At 43.3% G+C, this 25,180-nt stretch overlaps 1 protein-coding gene across 3 annotated transcripts in view; it reads left to right on the forward strand.

The window, feature by feature from the left end:
- The window catches only part of ADAMTS14 (ADAM metallopeptidase with thrombospondin type 1 motif 14), a 308,575-nt gene that overhangs the window by 247,565 nt on the left and 35,830 nt on the right, over positions 1–25,180 (forward strand). For all 3 annotated transcript variants that reach the window (XM_077454435.1, XM_077454434.1, XM_077454436.1), the window contains exons 15-18: positions 5,107–5,190; positions 8,881–9,044; positions 12,909–13,074; positions 22,672–22,804. In XM_077454435.1, the coding sequence (XP_077310561.1) occupies positions 5,107–5,190; positions 8,881–9,044; positions 12,909–13,074; positions 22,672–22,804 (547 nt within the window). The remainder of the gene's footprint in view (positions 1–5,106; positions 5,191–8,880; positions 9,045–12,908; positions 13,075–22,671; positions 22,805–25,180) is intronic.

Below are 25,180 nucleotides of genomic sequence, written 5' to 3' on the forward strand. Positions count from 1 at the left end.
GATGAGGGACATCTTGCTGGCCCCAGGCGGTCTAGGACACACAACTGCCAGGGTGTCAAACACCTCTGTTTTCCCCGCCACAGATGGATCGAAGGTCAGCTTTATGGGCAGGTAACCATCGTAGGGGAAACTCTGAGCTCCCAGGCCCCATATCTCCAGCTCTTCTATCTTCTGTATAGGCAAATGGCTCAAGTGCCTATCATAGAAGTCTCTGTACAACAAAGTCACTTGAGCTCCAGTATCCAGGAGGGCCTTCGTGTAGACTCCTTCCACCTGGATGGAGACAGTGGGGGATGGGCCGACCAATTCTTCTGGGTAGGGCCGGGTTGAGGCCACCCTCTTCTGGGGACCCGTCTTCATCCAGTTGGTTTTAGACTTTATTCTCTTTCGAGTCTGGTATGCATTGACCCTCCCCACAGTAATGGGAGTACAAACCCGCTGAGGGATGTTATCGTTTCTTATTTGTAGACATTCCTTCTGAGGGGTCTGGTTTTCTCTCTTCCTCTTCCCTCTATTCAGTTTGGAGTTCACTGAAAGGCATGGGCACCCGGTTGACTCCCTCACCGGGGCCCTCTGGCGTTTCCCGCCGGCTGGCGGTTATCTATCTTCTTCTTCTTGGGACTGGAACATCTACTGGCGAAGTGGCCACTGCCCCCGCAGTTGTAGCATAGCGTCTCTTCTCGGTCTCGAGTGGGGCTTGGTGTTGGTGTATCTGGAAACAACTCCTTCCTAGGACTTGGTTTCTCGGCTCCCCCTTGACCTTTCGCCACCATAGCCGTCAACATCTCCATCACCTGGGACATCTGTAACTTCAAAGTGTCCACCTCCTTATCTCTAGCGGTAGTCATGGCCGGTGTAACTATTGCTACCGGTTGTTTGACGGGCTCGGTGAGATGTTCTTCCCTTTTCTCTTCCAGTAGGGCCTCTTCCTCTCTGATCATTCGGATGAGGTCAGTGTATTCCAGATTCTTCCCATCCAGTCGGGCACGCAGTGTCCATGCAATAGGATCCATGGGCTGAGCTCCCCTCAGTACCTGTTGAGCACGGGCCTCATCTACTTTTCTTGGGCTGATCCCCTTCTTTAGGATCATCCTATGCAGGATTTTTTCTAAACGTCCCATGTAGTCTGATAGTTTTTCACCCTTTTTCTGGTAGCAATGCTCTAACTGATAAGCAAGCTCAGAGATTTTCTCTGTCCCACCAAACACAATCTGTAGTACATCTAGGTACTCCTGCGCATTACAGTCTGTCCTGCTCATCTTCAGGTTGCGTACGGCCTCTAGAGCAGGCCCCTTTAGACTTTCCACAATCCTCTGCTTCTTTATGCGCTCTGGAACTTCCCGTTCCTCTAGTGCCTGAGTTGCGCTATCTAACCACTCTTCAAATCCCTCTTCTTCCGAAGGTACAGGTTTCCTCCCTGAAAACATCCGCAGTTTTCTGTACCCCGACATCGGGTAATCTGTGGGATCCTTCTTGCACTGGGCCACAATCTCCCCCAGGACAGCACACAGTTCTGCGCTAAGGGTGGCCGGTGCTGATCTGAGACTCTCGGGTGAGGTACGGGCCGCAGCCTGCGGTGATCCCGTTGGCGGAGGCTCCTCCTTTATTGCGTGCGCCAACCTAAAGGATCTGTTGTCTTGTGTCCGTACACGGTTGCGCTTGCAAGCCTCCAGCATCCCATCCCAGTATTCCACTAGCGCATACTGATATGAGATGTCTGGGTCTGATTTTATCTCCATCACCCATGGTTCATGGTCTGGGGACACTGACTTCATTAACTCCTCTACGGTCTCAGTCGACCATTTCTCCCCTGGGAGGCTAATGACCACTGACTGACTTGGGTCGGCCTTAGCCGCTTCACACCACGCTCTGACTCCCTGTGGGTCCATGCCGGTACCTCTGGCGTGTTCACCGCTGTCTCAGAAATCCCGGATTTACGAGCCCCCACGTATAGCGATACCCTCACTTAAGAGGGCCGCAAGTTTGGTTTGGGTCCTGAGCACAGCTCCGCCAACCCCCCGGCAATCTGCACTACCCACTTTGGCACAGTTAGTATCTGGCAATACACATTAAATCACTTATACTCTAAATATGTGTGTGTGCGTGGGTGGATAACTCAAGCTCATAGACAATCCTTGAAAGTATATAACTGACTTTACTTATTGTTTTTATAAAAGGAATAACATGAATCAAACCTTTGGATTGCAACACATAAACAGGTCCCTGCAGTAACCAGTGATAAAGATAAACAGAGTAGTCAGCATAATAAAGTATTTCTATGCAACTCTAGTGCTGCCCTTTTTCAGCTACTTCCCCGCATGGGTAAACTAACACCCAGCACTCTCTACCTATGCAGTCAGGCCTGACTGATCTAGATGGAAGTCCAGTAAAACAATATTCGCTAGCAATCTTTCGGTGGTGCACTTGAAGAACAACTTTGTAATCCAAACGTATAATAAAGATAAAGCATCTGTCTTTAAACAGCTCTCACCACCCGGACAAGTCCAAGTCCGGTTTCTCTGCCTTTTCGTCTAGGAACAGGAATCCACCGACCTCCGAGTCTTCAATCCTTCTGGTGTACTGCAGCAAGGAATGAGAAAATGTCTCTCAGGTGCAACTAGGCTGGCAGAGAGCTCTTTGGAAAAGAGCACAAGGCCCAGGCTTCAGGCATTGTGCCCCAGCAGTTCAGCACAGATCTCTCTTGCTTGAAGAGAGGGGGGTGTCCAAAGAGGAAGAACTAGGCCTCTCCCCCTCCTTATATATCCTCCCCCATGAGTCTTTGAGACATAACTCAAAGCATCCTGGGAACCAGCGGGGTTCTGGGAACAGTAGTTTTATAGTTCTTAAAGAGACCCCGCTACATATATATATACACACATACTTACACACACACACACACACACACACACACTTTATATAAATATGGTTTCTTTCTCAGAATAGTTGCAGGTACTCCCTTCTTTTGAGTCCCCCTTGTGTCTGCCCCCTACCCACCTCTGAGCATTGTCCCTTGGTTCCACCCTCAACCTACTTCCCAATACTGCCTCTTTTAGAGAATACAAAATAAAGTATTATTTTGTGGTGTTAAGGAAATTGTATGAAATTTCTTAATGATAACAAGAAAGGCAGTAAAATAGATCCCCTGCAGTCAGCAACAATAGATCCCCCCCCCAGCAACAATATACACCCAAGCCCCAGCGTCAATAGACCCTCCAGCACACCCCAGCACCTCTTGCCATTAAATAAATTCAGCGCTGGAGGTCCCAGAACTGCGTCTCTCCCCCATGTTGCCGCTGAAAAAAATCCTGGTATATACCCATCAGGTCCTAAGGTATGACTACATGATAACGCTAAAAATTCTGAATAAACCCTCTGCACACTGCTATACACCCTTTTAAGTGCAGTGAACAGTGCTAATATGAAATCACAATATAGTATGCATTCTTCACAAAAATGTCCTTTTTGTAAATATTATTCCGAGAGGACGTACCCCTACGTCCTTTTGGAAATAACAGAGCACACCCCTGATTGTTTACTGTACGAACATTGACTGGGCGGGAAGCAGTTAAATGTGTTACCGCTGGCTATTTTAACACTGCTGTATCATCTGCAGTCTCTTAGCCCCTGTACACACGGTCAGAAATTCCGACCACAAAATCTATCGGATTTTTTTGGACGGATTTTGTCCGAAACTGGTGTTGCATACACACGGTCGAACAAAGTTGTCAAAAAATCTGATCGTTCTGAACGTGATGGCGTTCGTTCGTTCTGGCGGAACTACGTTCAGCCTAGTAGCCAATAGCTTTGCTCTCGTACTTTGATCTGAGCATGCGTGGCACTTTGTCTGATCGGAATTCTCTACAAACAATCGGAAAAACTCAGATCGGATTTTGTTGTTGTAAAATTTAAGATCCTGCTCTCAAATTTTTTTCAGCGGAATTACCGATGGAAAAAGTCCGATGGAGCCCACACAGGATCCGATTTCCGACAATATAATCCGATCGGACTGTTTCCATCGGAATTTCCGACCGTGTGTACAAGGGCTTAATTGTTAAAATTGGTCAGCAGCAAGACCGTTTTGCATCAGTTAGAACAGGGACAACCACAGCAAACTACTGGCCAATTTATTTTTTCTGGTCAAAGTGAGCCCGCTACTGCTTGATAAAAAGCATGTGTGATTATTACATTTTTTCTCAGACATCTGTGCTAAGGTAGTAAAAGCTTTAAGCAAAGTAGACTTTATGCGGGTAACATACCCCCTAAGGCTTGACTACAGTACTTCTAAGGCTGCTTTCACACTGAGGCGCTTTACAGTCGCTATTGCGCTAAAAATAGTGTCTGCATAGCGCCTGCAAAGAGCCTCTGCTCTCACTCCAGTGTGAAAGCCTGAGTGTGGAGTATGTCCGATCAGAGCATGTTGTCGGAAAATTTTATAGATAAGTTGGAAAACTTGGTCCTTCGGATATTCCGACGGAAACAGTCCGATGGAGACCACACACAGTCGGATTATCCGACAATACGGTCCGATCGGACACATTCCGTCGGAATCCCCGACCGTGTGTACAAGGGTTAAGATAGGAATTATGTTACTGGCAGGACCACCAGTTGAAAAGGGAAAAATATTCAGAAAAAAATAAAATGAATGCACCTACCAAATGTAAGGACTGTCAAGCTGCATTTTGTAAGAACATTTTTGTCTTTGAGTTTACATACATTTTAAGGAACAAAGAAATAGCATTTTGATAACGTTGATGACTATACTGATCTATAAAAGATGCCAATTGTAAGCGTTATGTGTATCTGGGTAAATTTAGTATAGTGAAAAGCTGGGATTAAGGTAAAAATATAATGTATTATGAAGAAGACTGGAGAGATTTTCCATGTCCTCCTTTTGAACCAAATCATATACAAGTTAATATGTTTGAAAATGGTTCAACATCATTGAGCTCTTCTGTTGTCATGTCATTATTAAATAGTTTGCCTTACTGGACTATAACCCTATACCAAGGTGCAATCAAAATGAAAAGGAAGGACCGCATTATGATTGCATGCATTACAATATTTAGCCAATAAAAATATTAGCTATGATTTTCCTTGTCATTGCAGCTGGTGTCCTAAAGATGTTTGAGATCCCAGCAGGAGCCAGGCACATCCAAATAGAAGAAACAGAAGGATCATCTAACAGTTTTGGTAAGAGCAATCTGATACCAAAACCTTCAAATATTAAAAAAAAATTTTTTAAGTAAAGCTTTATCTAAAGAAAAATTTTGTACATGTAAAGAATTATAAACATGTGGAGCATTTAAAGGCTTGATAAAACAGTACTTAACAAAATGGCCAGTGAACATCATGCTTCTCACACCACACATTTATCTTCTAAAGTGCCATGGGTTGGGTAAGTTCAAAGAAACTAGACAAGGTTAAAATTGTAATTAGAATGGTAAATGATCCTGGCTACAAAGCAATGGATTTGTTCTTTGGGAGCTTGGGGGACATTAAAATGTGATTAGTGGCAAGGGAAACAGTCAGGGATCATATCAGTCCAAGCACACCTTTTCCGCAGACTTTGAAGTCAGGAACACAAATGAAAGTCCACAGGCAAGTATCAGTACCCATGTTTATTCTTTGATTACAAATGAGCAAACAGTGGGTTGGATTAAGCCCTTGTTCACATTGAACATGGCTTTGAAATTGCGCAACTTCATCTGAAATCGCAAGTTTTCTAAGCCGCATTTCAGTGCAGCTTCGAGTTCAACTTGAAAGACATCTGTGTGGCTTCAACACAGATGTCTATTAAAGTCACGCCCAAAATCTTCCAAAGCAGTGCATAACTTACGTTTGCAAATCGGTGCGGTGGCGCAAAGTTGGCATCACAATTAGAACAATGCCATTGCCGGCAATAGGCTGCGACTTGTCATAAGATTTGACCTGTCAAATCGCATAACAAATCGCGTCAATGTGAACGAGGGCTTACTAAAACTGGAGAGTGCAAAATCTGGTGCAGCTGTACATGGTAGCTAATCAGCTTCTAACTTCAGCTTGTTCAATTAACCACTTTAACCTCAGAAGTATTTGCCCACTTCCTGACCAGGCCATTTTTTGCGATACAGCTCTGCATCCCTTTAACTGCCATTCGCGCGGTCGTGTGATGCTGTACCCAAACAACATTTCTAAGTCCCTTTTTACCCACAAAAAAAAGAAGGGGGGATCTTTCTTTTGGTGGTATTTGATCACCAAATTTGACAATTTTGAAAAAATATATATATATTTTTTTTACTTTCTGCTATAATATATATCCCCCAAAACAATATATAAAAAAGCTGATTTATTCATCAGATTAGGCCGATATATATTCTTCTACATATTTTTTATTAAAAATGTAATTTAATAAAAAAAAAAAATTGCAATATGCGTATATTGTTTGGTTTGCGCAAAAATGATCACATCTACAAACTATGGGATAGATTTAGGGACTTGTTTAAATAGTTTTTACTGGTAATGGCAGCAATTAGCAATTTTTAGCGGGATCGCGGCGCACAAATCTGACCCCAAATTATACTTTTTGGGGACCAGTGACATTATTACATTGATCCGTGCTATAAATATGGACTGTTCAATGTATAAATGGCACTGGCACGGAAGGGGTTAACACTGCTCAGTGTGTTTTAACTGTTTTAACTGTAGAGGGGATGAGCTGCCAGGGACATGACAGAGATCACTGTTCCCGATCACTGGGAACAGAAGATCTCTGTCATGTCCCCTGTCAGAAAGGGAATCTGCCTTGTTTACAAAGGCAGATCCCCATTCTGCCTCGGTACACCGCGATCGCGAGTCGCCGGCGGACATAGAGTCCGATGGACCCACAGGTGTAAGCCTGCTCTAAGCACTTATTGGAGCCGACGTACAATGATGGCAATTTGTGCAACCGTGCCAACCTGCCGCAGAACAACTGTGGTGGCTGGTCAAAAACTGGTTAATTGAACAAGCTGAAGTTAGAAGCTGATTGGCTACTATGCACAGCTGCACCAGATTTTGCACTCTCCAGTGTTATGCTGGTCATACACAGTTAGAAAATCAAGCGTTAAGCGTTAGTGGGCAAATTGTGATTCTCAAAATGTAAATTTTGTGCCAAAAAAAAAAGACCCAACATGTTGGATTTTTTTCCTCAAAAACTATTGTTTTCCAAAAGATTAGTAGTGTAATTGATCAAATTTTTTTTTTAAATCGTCAGCGCATGCGCATGTTAAAGTGGCTGTAAACCTCCATTTTCAGTTTGTACCTATAGGTAAGCCTATAATAAGGCTTATCTATAGGTACAGTAAATATCTCCTAAACGTACACCATTTAGGAGATATTTACTCTGAACTGCGCCCAACCAACCAACAGAAACCCACAGATAATATATACAGCCAATGGGAAGTACCAAAATCAAACACGTTAGCCAGGCCAGGGTCATACACAGGGGATCAGCAAATGAACAAGAGCAGGAGCAGGAGCAGGAGCAGGAGCAGGACGGGAGAGGGAGATAATGGATGGGACAGGGCACAAGAAAGAAACCAATGCAAGCATGTGAGGGCTTGCCGGGTATTTATGGGACTGCCAGTGATTGTCCTAACACCTGAACGCAGGGAGTTTTGTCTGCTCCACACTGCCAGGATCCATCCGCTGGTGGATGTCAGTACTGCGGCCCAATGATGACATAACACCAGCAGGGAAAGACTCTCCTGACAGTTTCAAACTGCCAGGAGACACCTGCTGGTGGACCTCAGTACTGCATGCCAAATGATAGATCTTACCAGCAGACGGACCCTTTCTTGACACTGATTGTTGCTCATACTTAGTATGAACAGCATCGCTGTCCTCACCCCTGTCAGCACGGAGATCTGTCTGTTTACATTGACAGATCTCCATTCTGTCTCTGTGTGGAGCGATCGCGGGTGCCTGGCGTGCCCCTAGTGGCCAAAAGGCGAAGCGATGCAAGGTAATGTCGTTTCGCCCAGCCGTGCCATTCTGCTGCAGTAAAACTGCGGTGGCAGGTCAGCAACCAGTTAATGAAGAATAAGTTGTCTTGCAAGACCAAGATAGTCTACTCCCTGTCATTTTTTTGAAAATAAATAAATGCACCATCATGCAGAGAAAAGCCATTATGCAGAGAAGTGCATGCACAGAGAACAGTAGAGCTCTGTGAATGAAGGAACCTTCTGTGTGCCTACTCAAACATCAGCTGAATCAGTAGCTGAATCTTCTGTTTAAACCATTTCATGCAATGAGAACCAATATATTACCACTTCACTCTGCACATTGTGTCTCTTTTTTTCTCTCTGCAGATTTTCTTTTTTAAAGATGTGATAGGAAATGCGTGGCTGAAAACAGCTGTGAAAATAAACTCTAATGTGAAACTTAATTTAGGCCTCATGTTCACTGCAGCTTATGATTGCAAACTCTTTTATAGGCTCTATGTACACTAGCAGCTCCTAAACTTGAGTTTACAAGCTTTTTGGCATGTTTTTGCCAAAGCTCCTAAAGTCAACTCCAAAAAAGCCGATATGTCCATATACACATGCTTTTAGGATAGTTTAGGAGCTTCTGAGGTTAGAGGAGGTTCAACCTCACCTAACCTCCCTCTCCTGAACATGGAAAAATCGTGTTTAGGATAGGAACTGTTTGACCGCCAAACTCAAAACTCCCAAAATCGCAGGTGCGATTTTGCCAGGTTTTGCTTTTTCCAGCAGCTGTCGGTCAAAGTAGAGTCTTAGAATGTTTCGCTTTAAATGTGTAAAATCTAGTCAGGTGTATATGTTCTTCTGCATATTGATTTCAAACAGTTTTGACTTATATTTTTTTATGGAGTGAATCTATTATCTTGTGCTCTTTTTACAGCTATTAAAAACCAAGCCAGTGGAAACTTTATCTTAAATATCAAGGGCAAGGACAGCAAATCAAGGACCCTTTTAGAAATGGGGCTGGAGTGGGAATACACCATTGAAGAAGACAAGAAAAGTGTGAAAACTACAGGTCCACTGAATGAGCCTATAGTGATCTTGGTAAGCTAGGAACCACATGCTATGAATATAGATTATTTGCTTATTCTGTTTCTTTCTATAAATGTAACCCATTTATATTATAAGAAAATAGCCCAGATTTATAAAAAAATAAAATAATAAAAACTTTATAAAAGCCTAAGATTGATATGCTTGTGTACAGCCTACGTTGCTGACTTGTTACAAGTGCTATAACACCAGTGCACATTAGATAATCATTGTTTAATCCTGGTGAAATCAGAAGACCTCTGTATATATCAAGATGCTATTGAGTAGCCTACTGTCCCCTGAGAAAACAGACGCACCAAAAGTATATGCACAATAAGGTTTAGCGACAGACAGATGCATTAAGCCACAGTGAGACCCACAGTCACAGTCCATGCACTTTTTAGGGTCCAATAATCTATTCCAGCCAACAAACCCTCAGCATGGAATATTGGCCAGAAAGCTCACGCTTTCTCTCCCTGGCCTGGCTTTAGAGCTCAAAGTATTCCTGTCCTATACAAAACCTTCTATGATGCCTTAATGTGAACACCACAAAAGCCAGTTTAAGCTTACACCATATCACTTTGGGCTGTGTTACAGCACAAGAGATGTGTAGGTGGACAGAATGAGCATAAAGCAGGGGTACAACATAAGGAAAAAAATTTTTTTTCTTTTTTGTACAGAGTGGAGAAGGATTACAACACCTGTAAGTTTTTATTGCTGTCTGTGATCCCGTTAAGGAGATTCATCCTCACTATTTGTCTTGTTTACCAATTGAAAGTGAAAGTAAAAGAAAATCTAAAATTTTGAGTTGTCCCCACAAAACCAATAGAGGCAAAATCTGCCAATGGGGACACTAGTTCTGCTAACCTGGGGGTCCTCAAGGAATTCCCTTAATTTGCAAGGATTTCCTCTCACTTCCTGTTTGGCTTTGGGACAGGAAGTTAAGGGAAATCTCTGCAATGGGACACAGATGGCAAAAAACATCTGACAGGGGTTATTACCCTCCCTTGCTCTATCTAAAATGAAAAAAAAAAATGTTTTGGCTATAGTTTTTTAACCACTTGCCGCCTGCCCACCATCAAATGACAGAGAGACGGTGCGGGTCTTGTTCTGGGTGTTCGTCATATGACGGCGCACCAGAATGGTTGCGAGCCCACATGGGCATGCAGCGCATTGTTCGTGGCTGCTCTGTGTTGCTAGGACATGGTGCAACCCCGATTTCTGTAAAGAGCCGTGGCTGTGGCTCTTTAACCATGTTATCGACTGTCTCCAATCACAGCAGGTCCCGTGTAAATATGGAAGTGTCGGGGCATGGCTCTCCTCACCTCACACTGACACCAATCAGCGGCATCTCCTCGCAAGGGAGACCTGGGCAGGTAATCAGGGCACTGATAATCAGTACCCTGATTACAGGAAAGCCCATCAGATCCCATTAGTGCCTATAAGTGCCACCAATCAGTGCCCATAAGTGCAGTGCAGCCTTTCAGTGCCCATCAGTGCTGTCCATAAATGCCCATCAATGCCCATCAATACTGGCCATCACCGCCCAGTAGTGCTGCCTATCTGTATCCATGCCGCCTATCAGTGCCCACCAGTGGCGCCCACAAGTGCCCACCACGGCCGTCTATCAGTGCTCGCCAGTGCCACTTATTAGTGCCCACCAGTGCCGCCTATCAGTGCTCATCAGTGCAGCATATTAGTGCCTCCTCTTTAGTGCCACCTAATCAATGCCCATCAGTGCAACATCATCATCGCACATCAGTGAAGAACAGTGACTTATTTACAAAATTTACTGACAGAAATTAAGAAAAAAAAATTGGTCTTTTTTTGTAAAAAATTAAAATCCCAGCAGTGATTAAATACCATCAAATGGAAAGCTCTATTTGTGTGAATAAAAAGATTTAAATAAATAATTTAGTACAATGTTGCATGACCACGCAATTGTCATTCAAAATGCAACAGGGCCGAAAGCTGGAAAATGACCTGGGCAGGAAGGGGGTGAAAGTGCCCTGAATTGAGGTGGTTAAACTCAATTTCATTGCGGCCCACATTGGTGGTAGCCCTCAAAGGGCCAGCTGTATCGGTTATGCTGCGTACACACGATCAGACTATCCAGCGGACTTGGTCCGGCGGACCAGAGTCCACCGGACAATCCGCCCGTGTGTGGGCTCCGGTGGACTTTTTCTTTCCAAAAGTCTGGCGGACTTAGAAAGAAGTTTTGACTCACAATTGTCCGCCGGACTCTGCAGTCCGGCGGACAATCTGGCCTTCTGTGTGCTAGTCCGCTGTACTTTTGAAATGAACGGACTTGCCCACACATGGAGAAAAGTCAGTTCATTTTGAACGCGGCTCCAGGTAGACGGGACTAGTGAAGGAGGTCAATGTCGCTGCCTCCATCGGCGAGATTGAAACCTCGCTGGCCCCGTCACCTGGTATGGACTTAAAGAGGAAGCCGTGGGGGTCCCCCCTGGAGTCCACATCAGACCCTTATCTGAGCACCCAGCCAGGCCGGTCAGGAAAGGGGGTGACGATGAGTGAGCGCCCCCCCTCCTGAGCCATACCAGGCCGCATGCCATCAACATGGGGGGTGCTTTGGGGAAGGGGGGCCCTGCGGCCCCCCACCTCAAAGCACCTTGTCCCCAAGTTGATGAGGACAGGGGCCTCTTACCGACAACCCTGGCCATTGGTTGTCGGGGTCTGCGAGCGGGGGGCTTATTGGAATCCGGGAGCCCCCTTTAATAAGGGGGCACCCAGATACCGGCCCCCCACCCTATGTGAATGAGTATTGCTACCCATTCACCTGGTGAAAAAAAGTGTAAAGAAAAAAACACAACACGTTTTTAAAATAATTTATTGTACAGCTCTGGTGGTCTTCCATTTTGGGGGGTCTTCTCGCTGGACTTCTCCGCTATCTTTTGCTCTTTTACTAGCGGTGGCCCGGTCTTCTGTCACCGCCACCGCCTCTTCATCTGACTTCGGGGGTCTTGTCCCCCTCGTCGGTTCTTCTTGCCAGGCCTACGCTTTCTTCTTCCAGCTCTTTTACTAGCGGTAGCCCGGTCTTCTGTCGCCACCGCCGCCTTCTCTTCTTCTATTCCTCTTCTTCCTTGAGATGTTGACTCGACGCTCTCTCTGGCCGCAATGACAGGGAAGAGTTGTGCGGCGACTTATATAGGGACAATGGGCGGGGTCACCGAGTGATGTCACAGTCCCAGTATTCTCCGTGCATCTGTTAAGTGCATTTAGTAAATCCTTTCTCCAACTAAAAGTAGTCGGTAATGCACAGGAGTGAGCCCCATTTGCAGACTGCTGAAGTGCTATAGTAAATAAACCCCTATGTGTCTTTGATGCCCTTTTATTTCAGGGAGCTGACTTTATTTCAGGGAGTCAATGGACTTGGCAATATGCACTTATCTTCACACTGAAAAATAATTCCACCTCTGAATTCAGCACCTCATATTCACATTTTCAAATTGTTAAGAATAATGTCAGACTTATTTAAAGAGGAATGTTGGCCTTAGCAATAAAATCAGAGCTCACATTTTGTCAATTGACATCTGTCAAAAATATTTATGGATGGTTCATTGTTTATGGAGAAGGTCAAAATTTCGACACTTCCATTCATAAAATAAGCCAGTGTATGTTAAAATTCTCTTATGTAATAACAATGTAAGCTGGAATAAAAAAAAAGTACATTTCTCTTGAGGTTGGCAGCTAAGCTGACCCAGCACACAATGTTTTAATACAACTTTAAGCAACCTTTATCTGCGCCACATAATACATAATAATTTGTGTTATTTGTCTTCTGTATTAACCTATATTTTTGTTATGTATATTCTTGGTAGTCTAACTTAATCAGTGTTTTATTCTATTACATTTCAGGTTGTGCCGCAGGAAGATGAACTGAAAAGCAGCCTAACATATAAATATATCATTCATGAAGATCTCTTACCAATGATTGGAAACAATAATGTACTTTTGGAGGAAATGGACTCTTACGAATGGGCTCTTAAAAGTTGGTCTCAATGCTCTAAAGCATGTGGAGGAGGTAAGTGCTCCTGACATGTGAATCCTTACCTTGTAAAACAACCCATTCAAGACAAAACATTTATATATATTGCGGAGGCTCATCTTTCCTGGAAAAAAAGGGTAGTCCAAACGGCAGGTTTTCTTAAAACCTGACTTATAGCCAGCTTTATTTTTAAAAGGTTGCGTGAAAATCAAATAAACAAAACGCACAAAAAATCGTTGCCATCCAGGCACTAACTAAACAGTTCAGGATCCGAATCCTAACAGACGAAGGGCTTCTCCCAGTCACCCACAAAACAAAGATAATGCAAATCTTTTTCCTTTTTCTGTCTCTCACAAAGCAGACATCACATCAGTCTCTCTCTATCTCTCTCTCACTCTCTCTCTCACACTCTCTCTCTCTCACACTCTCTCTCTCGCTCACACTCTCTCTCTCGCTCACACGCTTTCTCTCACACTCTCTCTCTCACACTCTCTCCTTCTCACATTCTCTCTCTCGCTCCTCCCCGTCTCTGATTTTGGACAGTACAGCACTCAGTCTCACATCAGAGGCGTCTGTACCACAAACTCCTTTGTGAAATTTGAGGTCACCAGCACAGGTTATGCACAAAGAGTCTGCTTCAACATTTGAAATGCCTTCTCTGCCTCAGGATTCCTCTTAATGATGACTGACCCTCTACCCTTCATCAGATCTGTCAGTGGGGCTGCAATGGTGGCAAAATTTTGTATAAAACGCCTGAAGTACCCTGTGATCCCAAGAAATGCACAAACTTGCTTTTTATTTATAGGTTGGGGTCACTTTTGAACCGCCTCAATCTTGTTGATCTGAGGCTTGATCAGCCCTCAACTAATAATGTAGTCAAGGTATTTGGCACACTTTTTGGGGTTGGCAGTGAGTCCTGCTTTCCTAAGGGAATCTACTACTGCTAGCACCCGGGTCAAATAACATTCCAAATCTGGGCTGTGCATGACTTCATTGTCCAAATAGGCAGCTGCTTATTGGTGATGTGGTCTCAATGTCTTGTGTGTCATTCTCTGGAATGAGGCAGGAGCACCATGCAAACCAAAGGGCATCCGCTTATACTGGAATGACCCCTCTGGGGTAGAAGAAGCCATCTTCTCTTTTGCAGATTCTGTTAGGGGTATCTGCCAATAACCTTTAGTCAGATCCAAAGAAGTTATGTACTGGGCACTTCCCAATCTGTCAACAAGCTTGTCGACCCAAGTCATTGGGTTCAACTTCCTGAAATCATTACAAAATCTTATAGTGCCATCTGGCTTTGGGACCAACACTATGGGACTTGACCAGTCACTGTGGGACTCCTTTATCATGTCCAACTCTAACATGTTCTTTATTTCATTTGCAACTGCTTTTCGCCTAACTTCAGGTATTTTATAGGGCTTTACATTTACGCAAACCCCTGGTTCCGTAATTATGTCATGCTATATAACACTGGTCTGTCTGGGTAGGTGAGAAAAAAAGTCTCTATTTTTACTCACTTTAACGGGCTTCTGTTGGGCCACTGACAAGGTTTCAGTTATGGGTACCTCAGTTATCACAGGGGCCATGTCCTTTTGGGGGTTTGGCACTGCCAGCAAAGTCTCTCTGTCCTTCTAAGGTTTCAAGAGATTAACGTGATATATTTGCTCTGGTTTCCTTTTCCCTGGCTGGTAAACTTTAAAGTTTACTTCTCCTACTCTTTCCATAATTTCAAAGGGACCTTGCCACTTTGCTAGGTATATACTCTCAACTGTGGGGACTAGTACCAGCACTCTATCACCAGGGTTGAAGGTCCTGGTCTTGGCACCCGATTATAAACCCTTCTCTGGGACGCCTGGGCTTGCTCCATATGTTCCCATACAAGCGACATGACAGCGGCAATCCTATCATGCATCAGTGAGATAAGGTTGATGATACTTCTATAAGACATTGTCTCTCCCTCCTACTTTTCTTTTGCGACATCTAGCAATCCCCTGGGATGTTTACCATACAGTATTTCAAACTGAGACTAACCTGTAGAGGCCTGAGGTACCTCACATATAGCAAACATGAGGTACGGCAGCAAAAATTCCAATTTCTCCCATCTTTGTCCACCACCTTTTTTAACATGCTTTTGTGTCTTGTTAAATCTCTCCAAAAGAGCATCAGTTTGGGGGTGGTAGACAGGGGAACGGAGATGAGAGATTTTGAACAACTTGCACAATTCTTCAGTGACTCTGGACATAAATGGTGTGCCTTGATCCGTTAATATCTCTTTTGAAATACCCACACAACTAAATACCTGGACCAGCTCTTTGGCAATAGTCTTAGCTGAGGTATTATGCAAGGGAACGGCTTCAGGATACTGTGTGGCATAGTCCAATATTACCAGTATGTGCTAATGGCCCCAGGCAGACTTTACTACTGGTCCCACCAGATCCATGGCAATTCTTTCAAAAGGCATTTCAATCATCAGCAACGGTACCAGCGGACTGCGAAAATGGGGTGATGACGCAGAATACTGACACTCTGGGTAATACTCACAATATTCTTTGACATCTGCATGTAACCCAGGCCAAAAGAATCTCTGGGTTAGTCTCTCCTTAGTTTTCTGTATAACCAGGTGTCCACCCATTACACAACCATGGGCTAAATCGAATACCATTTGACGATAGGGTTTGGGAACCACTAGTTGCTCTACCTCCTCCTCCCCTTGCTTTTCCGCTTGATGCAGCAAGTTATGTTTAAGAGCCATGTAGGGAAACAACACCCCTAAATTAGGTTTAACAGATTCGCCATCAATCATTTTAACATTTTCTCTGGCACTATTGAGTGTGGAGTCTCTTAGTTGTTACGTACAAAAATTATCTTTCATGAATTCTAAGTCAGGCACCACATTCTATCCACTCTTACTATTAGAGTCAGAGATCATTTCTTGTTCAGTAACCTCAAGCTGGGGGCTGGATTCCAGCTCCTCCCTCTCCTCAGCCATTACAGGAAAAAAAAGGATCTACCGCTCCGTTGCACACACTAATGCCGTGTACACACATCCAGACTTTCCGGCAGAAAATATCCGATGGTCTTCCCAACGGACTTTCAACGGAGTTACGATGGACTTTCGAAAGAACGGACTTGCCCACACATGAACGGACTAAAGTCTGTTTGAAAGTCCATTAGTTTTGAACATGATGATGTACGACAGGACTAGAAAAGGCAGTTCAATAGCCAGTAGCCAATAGCTGCCCTTGCGTCGTATTTGGTCTGTCGGACCAGCATACAGGCGAATGGTTTTCCCATTAGGTATTGAGTCCGTTGGACAGATTTGAAACATGTTCTATTTCTAAGTCCAAACAAACAGGAGGACTGGGGGTTGGGACTTTAAATGAAGCAGGCAGGTGTAAAAAGTTTAAATTTATTGGAAGTCAGTGATAAGTTACATGAGGGTAATCATGAGTACACCAAGAAAACCAATATATTTTGTTCAAAGGATAAACATACAGCAATGACAATTATCCATTAATAATACAAATCACATATTACAGGTGATCATTAAGTAAATAAAACATATAGTTGGCATAAAAACATGGCATATAATAGCTCTATGCATTTCATGGATTCATCCACTCTTCAGGAGCATGCATATGGAATGCTGTAGTATAATAGTAACAAGAATATCTGTAAGGTCTGACCCTGTCATGGAAGGAGATTAAAATAAAATAAAGTAATTAGAGGTAATCTTGCCTAGGAGAAACCCCCCAAAGCCACTCTCAAAAGTACTTACAATATCTGTGTCTGTGCAGTAGCAATGTGCCAACATGGATCAGAAAACCCCTAGGGGTATCACTGGTGGGAGCTGAGGTGGTAATGACAGACCAAGACTCAACAGAGATGGTATCCAAGGAATGAAATATAATGGTCAAAAATGACCATTAGTGCTGAGAACAAAAGTGAGATTATAAAATAGATTGGAAACTCATATTATGTAGTACAATGTGTCATATGTCCTAAACTTGGTAAAGGATAGGGTAATAAAATGCTAATGAGTGTATAAGTAAGATTAGGTTAGTGAGAGTAGAAGGTAAAGATGATGAAGAAGTGAAATACATAGAACATTAAGAATATTAAGAAACCATATTAACAAGGAGAATTGGTAGGATAGAATGAAAGTACAGCATAAATTGTTGATGAAACAATGAGGTCAAATTTACCTAATAAACACTTAAATTCTAAGTGATCCACAAGGTGTGCACGTAAAAAAATGGAACCACCATGTGAGTCAAACTGCCCCAGAATGGCTTATAAGGGCTGGTCTGCCACACCCACCAACATCACGTAGGCGTGCACTATAGAGAGTAGGTGTCAGGTCACCTAGAGCCCAGGTGACAGATGCACACCGTAGGGTTAGGGGTGCACCGCAAGGTTGTGGACCCTACGGCTGACTGCTGCAGACGGGGGACAGATCCCACTGGGGTTAGAGCGTAAGATTCCCCGGGGCGCGGAGTCTAAGAGCCAGCAGGTGTTCACCAGAGCCTCGAGTGGTGAGGATGGACTTGGCTGCAACTGGCTCCAGGTCGCGACCCCCAGGGTCCCCCAGCTCACACCCACAGTAGGCAACAGGAGGATAGGGATGGTGCGGGACAAAGCCAAGGTCGGGGGCCACAGGCAGACAAGAATAGTCGGGTACATGCCAAAAGGTCAGGGTCACAGGAAAGCAGGGATAGTCAGAACACGCCAAGTCGGTAACGGAAAACAGTAGCAGAGCACACTGCAGGAAACAGGAAGCTAACACACAAAGGTTGATCAGCAGGATAAGCTAGCAGTGCACAGGTTAATATAGAGTTGTCTGATAGGAACTAGAGTGGAGCCATGCCAGAGGAAGGAAATAAAAGCAGTCAGGTGAAGCTCGGCTGGTCTCTAGAAATGAACACATGCAGACAGGTAAGCAGACGAACTCTATTGCATAACCATGACAGTAGGCAACTGCAGAAGGGCGAAACCTCCCCCAGACAAAACAGTGCCAAAATGTTCCTCCACCTGGCTGCTGGGTGTAAAGGCGATGGAAACCGGTGGTGCCATAGGCGTGGCACAGCGGTTCCATGGCATAAGGCATGATGTTGTTGCATAGTACAGGGCGGTCCACCAACCCTATAGAGAGGGGAGGAGGCAGACCCGAATTACGCCTTGCAGCTCCCAAGGTGATGGAGCAACTGCTCCTATCTGTAACATGTGACACATGCAGCTGCCAGAGATATTAGACTATTAAATTGTGGGGGTGGGGGGGGTAAAAAGACCCCATCACATGGCGATTAGCCTGGTGGAAGGAGGGGGAATTCCTGCATTGGGTAATTTAATTATTACATGATATAATTGGGTATTAATCAGACCTAAAATGATATAAACAAGCGGGTTTCCATCCCTAATTTATTAGAAGAAAAAAAAAAAAGAAAACGTTGGGACTTTAAATGAGGCGGTGACCGAGTAAGGTCAATTGCCTCCATCCCTATCTAATTGAAACAAACATGAGGACTGGGGGTTGAGACATTAAATGAAGCAGACAGGTGTAAAAAGTTAAAATTTATTGGAAGTCAGTGATAAGTTACATGAGGGTAATCATGAGTACACCAAGAAAATCAATATATTTTGTTCAAAGGATAAACATACATCAATGACAATTATCCATTAATAATACAAATCACATATTACAGGTGATCATTAAGTAAATAAAACATAGTTGGCATAAAAACACCACATATAATAGCTCTATGCATTTAGTCCATCCACTCTTCAGGAGAATGCACATGGAAAACTGAATGCTGTAGTATAATAGTAACAAGAATATCTGTAAGGATGGAGGCAATTTACCTTACCCGGTCACCGCCTTATTGAAAGTCCCAATGTTTTCTCTTTTCTTCTATTTCTAAGTCCATCTGAATTTTTTAACCACTTGCTTACTGGGCACTTAAACCCCCCTCCTATCCAGACCAATTTTCAGCTTTCAGCGCTGATGCACTTTGAATGACAATTGCGCAGTCATTCAACACTGTACCCAAATTACATTTTTCCAATTTTTTTCCCCCAAATATAGCTTTCTTTTGGTGGTATTTGATCACCTGTGAGATTTTTATTTTTTGTTAAAAAAATGTAAAAAGACCAAATAAAAAAAATATATATTTTTTTTATTTTGTCATAAAATTTTAAAACGGGTCATTTTTGTCTGTCATTGATGTACGCTGATGAGGCAGCAGTGATGGGCACTGGTGGGTGGCAGTGATAGGCACTGATCGGTTACACTGATAGGTAGCACTTCTAGGTGGCACTGATTGGCACCACTGGTGGGTATTGATAGGTGGCACTTGTGGGCATTGATAGGTGGCACTTGTGGGCACTTTCAGATGGCAATTATGAGGCATAATTGCCTCTTCCATTTCGGGACTGATGTCCCTTTTAAGGTGAGCCGGTGATCGGATTTTTTTTTCTCCGCTGTCAGCGTGAGGAGAAAAAAAAAGCGATCACCGAGCTTTTGTTTTGTGTCAAAAACCATGAATCAGACTGAGACAGAAGTACAATTAAATCACACTTGTTTATTAAATAAAAAGGTAAATAGAAAAAGCATAGTCAAAGCATTACCAGAGTCCAGTAACCGTATCGAGTAGTCAGCCAGGCCAGAGTTCAATAACCAGATTGGGTAATCAGCCAAGCCAGAAGTCAGGGATCCAAGTAGAGCAACAGCAAGCAAGATAAGGAGCCAGAATGGATGTTAGCAATCCAGTCTTTTAACAGAACCGCAGGAGATAGTTTCTTGTGATGTGACCAAGGCGAAGGCAGAGGTGAAGTGAGCTGGACAGCTTTAAGTAGGCAGGTCAGACGAGCATGATCAGGAACAGCTGGTAACTGTGGAGAGAGATGAGAGCTGGCAATTAGCCGACAACTGAGCAGTCAGCCCAGAAAAGGAAGTGCTAAGCCAGCCCTGACATTTTGATCATGTGATCAGCTGTCATTGGCTGATATCTGTCCTCCTGAATCCTTTTGTTTTCCAATGAACTCCAAGAGTGTGGAAAATCTCTCCCCACTAGAGCTTCATGAAGTATTGAAGGTACCACCCCCACTGAATGTGTCACAGTGCCCCAAGGAGAATCAAACTCAACCACAACAGTCTGGTAATCACATGTGTCACAATGTATACAAATCACCTCAATAATGCTAGGGTGTAACTTTGCAGGATTTACAAAATCACCTTTGACTAATGTCACAACACTACCAGAATATAGCAGAGCAGTGACTGGCTTTCCATCAACTGAAATCATACACATTTGTTTTTCTATGCACTCTTGATATGATGCTGTACATGCCACCTGTGCAAAAAGAGACGTGTTTTTTCAAATAAGCATTATCACATTGCATTGGTTCATCATTTAGGAAACATGCCATCCTTCTCGAACAGTGACTCTTTCAAAAGTCGCTAGGTAAGCTTCCACATCATCTGCAGGTGTCATCTTCTGCAGGTAATAGCTGGCACGCACCATTTTCTGTTCAACTGGCAAAGGACCTGCGGATCTCTTCTTTTCCACCAGGGCCTCCGCAAACTGGCTGTTGGTTTCCTGCTGGGTTGCAGTGATCAGCAGCAGGGCTTTTAACACATCCTCCATCTTTTCACTTGTTCAGAAAGATGCCTGCACAAATCCACCATCTGTGGGGGGTTAGCTCAATGGAGATCACCTTCCCTGGGAAAAAGGGTAGTCCAAACGGCAGGTTTTCTTAAAATCTGACTTATAGCCAGTTTTATTTCTATAAGGTTGCATGAAAATCTAGAGAAAAAAAAACAGAAAATAAATCCTTACCATTCAGGCACTAACTAAACAGTTCAGGATCCTAACTCACAGGATGATCTGTCTCTCTCGCTCTCTCTCTCTCCCTCCATCATCCAGAGCTGCTTTATTTATACCACCTGTTGGTTGACACAAGTGAACTGAAAAATCTGGCTGGTAAAATCCAGGCCAGATTCCAGCTTAGTTCTCTGCAAATCAACACATGCGGGGTGAAAAATAACATCCATCAATCACATCGTCCTTTCATAATGTCACAATATATAAATATTATACACTGATCTTCATAGTGAGGGGCTGTGCAAGGGGTGTGTCAAATATGACCATTGGCACACAGACAGGCTCTGCTCCAAAGTAGAATGAAAAGAAGAAAATGGACCACACTGGGATGGATGTGATTCCACGCCTAGCATGGTCAGTTTGAAATAGGAAAGTAGAGGAACTGTTATTTCACACAAAGGAAACAATCCAAAGAGAACATGATAAAAAGAATATACTAATGTGCAAACCAATACCTAATGAATAGTGAGTAGCTGCCAACACGAAATATGTTCCCACACAGTGATAACTGAAAATTAATATATGTGGCGCTTGCTAATATATTAAATCAACAAGTGTATTAATAAACCAAACAACAAATTCATTAATGGCAAATAAAGTGCTATGTGCAAAATAATCCTATAGTTGTGCTATGTGCAAAACTTGGCATGTGGTCTCTTACTGTCAATTTACTTTGCTAGGATAAAACAAGTTTAAGTGACCCCATACTGATTACTTTCTGTTTTGAGATGCTTGGCTGAAATACTTATGGGTGAGAAAAACTATCCTTCTAACTAGGGCTGTTATAATTTGTGCAGTGTTATGCTGCAAGGCTTTAATGGATATGCACAAGAATGCCATTCATTTATTGGCCATTATGCTTGTTTGTTTCTTGGTTTTTAAAACAGGTCACACAATGCATCAACATCATACAGAAGGTGCCGTGTTGTACACAACTGTATGGTGTTATGCCTGCAAGGTCTTGGATATATGGAGAGGGGACAATGTAAAACCATGTCTGCCATGCTCATGCTGCTATCCTTGGTTAACTGTGTTCTAAATTGTTTTATGCTATACTATAGTACTAGAGCTTATATGCTTATCTTTAGATGACCATGTTAAATTAATATTTGGCCTTGTGCAAATATCCTCTGTTTGTGAAATCCACTTGGTGTTCTCTCACATGGCTATGTAACGCCAACACAGCCACATTGTTATGCTGTCGCTCTTGTGTTTTCCAAGCCTTATTAAAACCTTGTTAAGACTTAAAATGTATGCATAGCCAAAATTCTTCTTTTTAGTTTTAGATTCTGGAATAGTTAAAACTCCTATTAGTTTGTTTTTTGCTGTATCTGCGCTGGAAAGATTTTCCTGCCCTAGAGATGCAACAGAAAGTGAGAGGAAATCCCCAAAAGAAAGGGCAATCTTCCTCTTAGACAATGGTCACTGAAACCCAGTGTTTCAATTGTAAGATTCCCTCTTGATCTGGTAACACATTTTGGATATTCCTATTACTTTCTGCCTTAGTGACACAGTGGTCGCCAGGACATATAGAAAAAATAAAGTTTTACCTTTTAAATAATTTAAAATGCTACCTAATAATGATGCTTCAGATATAAATTAAGCATTGCTTGTTCAAACTGAAAAATAGCATTTATTTTTTTACAAACCCTATTTGTTTCTATTAGCCATAAAAGTAAGCTATAGAGTAGGTAATGAAAGCATAGATTTGTAATTTGTTTTATTCAGCGCAAATATTTTTTTTGCTTTGCAGGTATTCAGTACACTAAGTATGGGTGCCGGAGAAAAAGTGACAGCAGGATGGTTCAACGTAACCTGTGTGATAACAACAAAAAGCCAAAACCAATACGGAAAAGATGCAATTTGCATGAATGCTCTCAGCCAGGGTATGACCAAGTTAGTAACATGAAATTGATCTCTCAATATTTTCTGTTTTCGGTCTTTTTCCAAGTTTATATGTAGCATCTTACACAACTTAAAGTGGAGTTCCACCCAAAAGTGGAAGCTCCACTTATCTGCTTCCTCCCACCACCCACTGGTGCTACATTTGGGGGAGGGGGGAGCAGGTGCCTGTCCCCACTTCCGAGATATCTTGCCACAGTGAGATCACTCGGAAGTTCGACCCCTCCTCCTTCCCCTGCCGCCGGGCCATTCAGAAAGCACAGCGTGCTTCACGCATGCGCGGTAGGGAACCGGCTGTGAAGCTGAAAGCCTTCACTACTGGTTTCCTTTACCACGAATGGTGGCGGTAGCACCTGGGAGATGATGGAAAACATTGTCTGGGGGCCTGACATCTCTGGATTCCAGGACAGGTAAGTGTTCTCATATTAAAAGTCAGCAGCTACAGTATGTGTAGCTGCTGACTTTACATTTTTGCTGGGGGGGGGGGGCTCCGCTTTAATGTGGGGGGCCTTTTATTTTGTGGTTTTCCTCAGCTAAGGTATATTCTAATGCAGATAAAATAGTTTTAGATTCGTTTATAATAGATAGGTAGACAGTAAAAAAGGAAGACTAGGAGCCATTTCTGTCTTAATACAGCATAAACAATGTAAACATTAATATATAGTCGCTTGAGAGGGGATATGATTTCAATTTACAAATACCGTCCTGGTGACCCCACAACAGGGATAAAATTTTTCCACGGAAGGGAGTTTAATAAGACACGTGGCCACTCATTAAAATTAGAAGAAAAGAGGTTTTACCTTAAACTACGTAGAGGGTTCTTTACTGTAAGAGCGGCAAGGATGTGGAATTCCCTTCCACAGGCGGTGGTTTCATCTGGGAGTATCGGTAGTTTCAAGAAACTATTAGATAAACAAAAAAAATAAATCACACACATAGGTTGAACTTGATGGACTTGTGTTTACACAATGCAATCAATGATATTGTTGTCCACCATTGCAGTTGTCTGTATAAGTTCAAATAATTCCTTTTTTGATGTTTCACAATTTAAAGTGACACAAACAATATCCTTATTCTCCGAAAAAAATCAATCCATACTGGTAAATTCAAGGCTGTGAATGATAACTGGTCACATCGGCTTTTGCCCTCAATTAAACTGACAACCATCAAATGGCTTGTTTCATAACTGATCACATATGCAGTGCCATGGCAACAGCAGATCAAACAGGAGCAAAGATAGCAGCTTCCTTGACTGTAAAGTATTGAAGGGTTTAATTCGCTTTAATGGCCCTATAATCAATTTTTCATAAAATTGTTTCTTACTGTGTATTTCTGTGTTTTAACATCCTCCATGAGCCCCCAAACCTCTCCCTTTCCTCATCACTTTTGTTTGTTTGTGTAGCGTTATCCCTGCAGGATCTGCTTGGATATTTGCGCCCCAGTCTCCCACTGATTCATCCACAGCCAAACACAGGGTATTTTCACATTATTCTACTAAGGGAATTAGTAGGATAATTTAAATGAGCCCTTCACAAGTGAGGACAACTTCTTAACAGAACTGTGTAGCAGATTATCCATAGGACCATACAGCATAAACAAGTCTTTGTAGCAGAAGGAACTCAGTGAACTTTGCCTCTTCAAGTCACTAGCCAGTGTCCCCTTTAGCTTACAACCAGGAGCTCACTTCTAGCACCCAGAGGCATTTCTAACAGCACAAGTCCCAGGGATCCCCTGTGGGGGTTCTTACTCACAAGGCTCCTGAAGCAGCAGCGACAGCCTTCCTCAGTAGTACCAGACAGGATCTGTGGACATCCTCCCTCAGTCAGCTCTCAACAGAACCATGGGTTGCAGCTTCAACGTTTCAAGCCCACTGGTTGGCCACCTGCTGCTGCATGGCAGCCTGCGCTGAGGAGGGGGCAGCAGCCCCTCCTCACCTGAAACCTTTCTCTCTCTCCATAAGACCCCGAGCCTATGTGTTCATCAAATATAAATACAGTCACCCAGAATGCATTGGGGCACATCCCCTTCTAAGTGGCCAGGGCTCTATGGACATTCATGCTCCCATCTACATGGTTTCCCCCCACTGTCCAGTACATTCCATAGCTACTAGATCAGTGTGAAACTTCTCAAGACAACATGAGCAGCACCAGAGCACACTAAACAGACATCACATTTGCCTAGCTGTCCCTCTGTTAAGCAGAGAAACCTATATACACTCACTCTAGCACCTACCTAGGAGGGCGCTAAATTTGGAACAAGCAGTGCATGTTAGTTGTGGTCATGTACCTGCTCTACAAATCCCATAGTCCACAGTCCCTAGTCCATCTTGGAAGCGAGTAAGAGAGGGTGGCTACGTTCCT

This window comes from Lithobates pipiens, unplaced genomic scaffold (genome assembly GCF_037356315.1).
Source record: "Lithobates pipiens isolate NorthernLeopardFrog02 unplaced genomic scaffold, aLitPip1_a1.2 Scaffold_25, whole genome shotgun sequence".
Taxonomy (NCBI): Eukaryota; Metazoa; Chordata; class Amphibia; order Anura; family Ranidae; genus Lithobates; species Lithobates pipiens.